The following is a 1,228-nucleotide window of genomic DNA, read 5'->3' as shown; positions in this document are numbered from 1 at the left end:
TCCACCCCGCAGAGGAAAAACATACACATCAATGATAATGTGCTACACTCGGCCTTCGAGGTGGGCGTGCGCAAGGTGGTCTCCTGCCTGTCCACCTGCATCTTCCCAGACAAGACCACCTACCCTATCGATGAGACCATGGTGAGGGGAGGAGCCTGGGCAGGGTGGGGCCTGGCCTGGGGGCGGGGCTGAGAAGCAGCGGGTCCTCTGCTCCCCCAGATTCACAACGGGCCGCCGCACAGCAGCAATTTTGGCTACTCTTATGCCAAGAGGATGATCGACGTGCAGAACAGGTCCTCCTCCTGTGCCCCCTGGGCGGAGGCCAGTCAAGGCTGGGGAAGGGGGCCCGGGTGCCCCGCGGTGGGTGGGCCCAGGGGGCGGCCCGGCAGGGCTCCCAGACCTTGGCTGGGGTGTGGGACTCGGGGTGGGGCGGACCAGTGGCCCCAGGGTGAGGGCCAGAGGGGACGCTGTGCCGCCGCAGGGCCTACTTCCAGCAGCACGGCTGCACCTTCACCGCTGTCATCCCCACCAACGTCTTCGGGCCCCACGACAACTTCAGTATCGAGGATGGCCACGTACTGCCTGGCCTCATCCACAAGGTGCACCTGGCCAAGAGTGAGTGCCCGCCGCCCACGGGGGCCCCTGGGGCGCAGCCCGGGGAGAGGGGACGGCTGATGCTGCCACAGCCCCTCTGACACTTGCCCTCCTGACCCACAGGCAGCGGCTCAGCCTTGACGGTGTGGGGCACGGGGAGGCCCCGGAGGCAGTTCATCTACTCACTGGTCGGTGCCGCAGAGGGGCACGGCTGTCCCCTAGAACATCTCCTGGGGCCGCTGAGCTGGCCGTGGGCAGGCGGGAGGGAGTCTGGGAAAGGGTGGGGGTCCAGGCTGCCCCCATCCTCGCTGGGGCCCTGTAGGTTCCTGTCCCTGAGAGAGTCACTGGGGTAGCTCTGAGCTCATCTGGAGGAGTTGGGGCACAGCTGGCCGGCCACTGCCCAAAGGGAGGGACCTGGGCTGGAGAGGGGACATGCGCCTGTGGGCTGTCACTGGTGGCCTCTGACCCCGGACGTCTGACCGGCAGGACCTGGCCCGGCTCTTTATCTGGGCCCTGCGGGAGTACGATGAGGTTGGAGCCCATCATCCTGTCAGGTGGCGCCCAGCAGCTCACCCCACCCCACCCACCCCCAGCTGGGCAGGACCCTGTCTGTCCCCGGAGCCGCCGAGCAGGG

At 67.6% G+C, this 1,228-nt stretch overlaps 1 protein-coding gene across 1 annotated transcript in view; it reads left to right on the top strand.

Moving 5' to 3' along the window:
* The window catches only part of TSTA3 (tissue specific transplantation antigen P35B), a 5,002-nt gene that overhangs the window by 2,723 nt on the left and 1,051 nt on the right, over positions 1 to 1,228 (top strand). Inside the window, 5 exon segments of the mRNA XM_010854264.1 lie at positions 7 to 141; positions 220 to 293; positions 482 to 615; positions 718 to 782; positions 1,081 to 1,147. Coding sequence (XP_010852566.1) covers positions 7 to 141; positions 220 to 293; positions 482 to 615; positions 718 to 782; positions 1,081 to 1,147 — 475 coding nt within the window.

Source organism: Bison bison, unplaced genomic scaffold, assembly GCF_000754665.1.
Source record: "Bison bison bison isolate TAMUID 2011002044 unplaced genomic scaffold, Bison_UMD1.0 scf7180017853264, whole genome shotgun sequence".
In the NCBI taxonomy this organism is placed as follows: Eukaryota; Metazoa; Chordata; class Mammalia; order Artiodactyla; family Bovidae; genus Bison; species Bison bison.
This window is presented reverse-complemented; position numbering and strand designations above follow the sequence as displayed.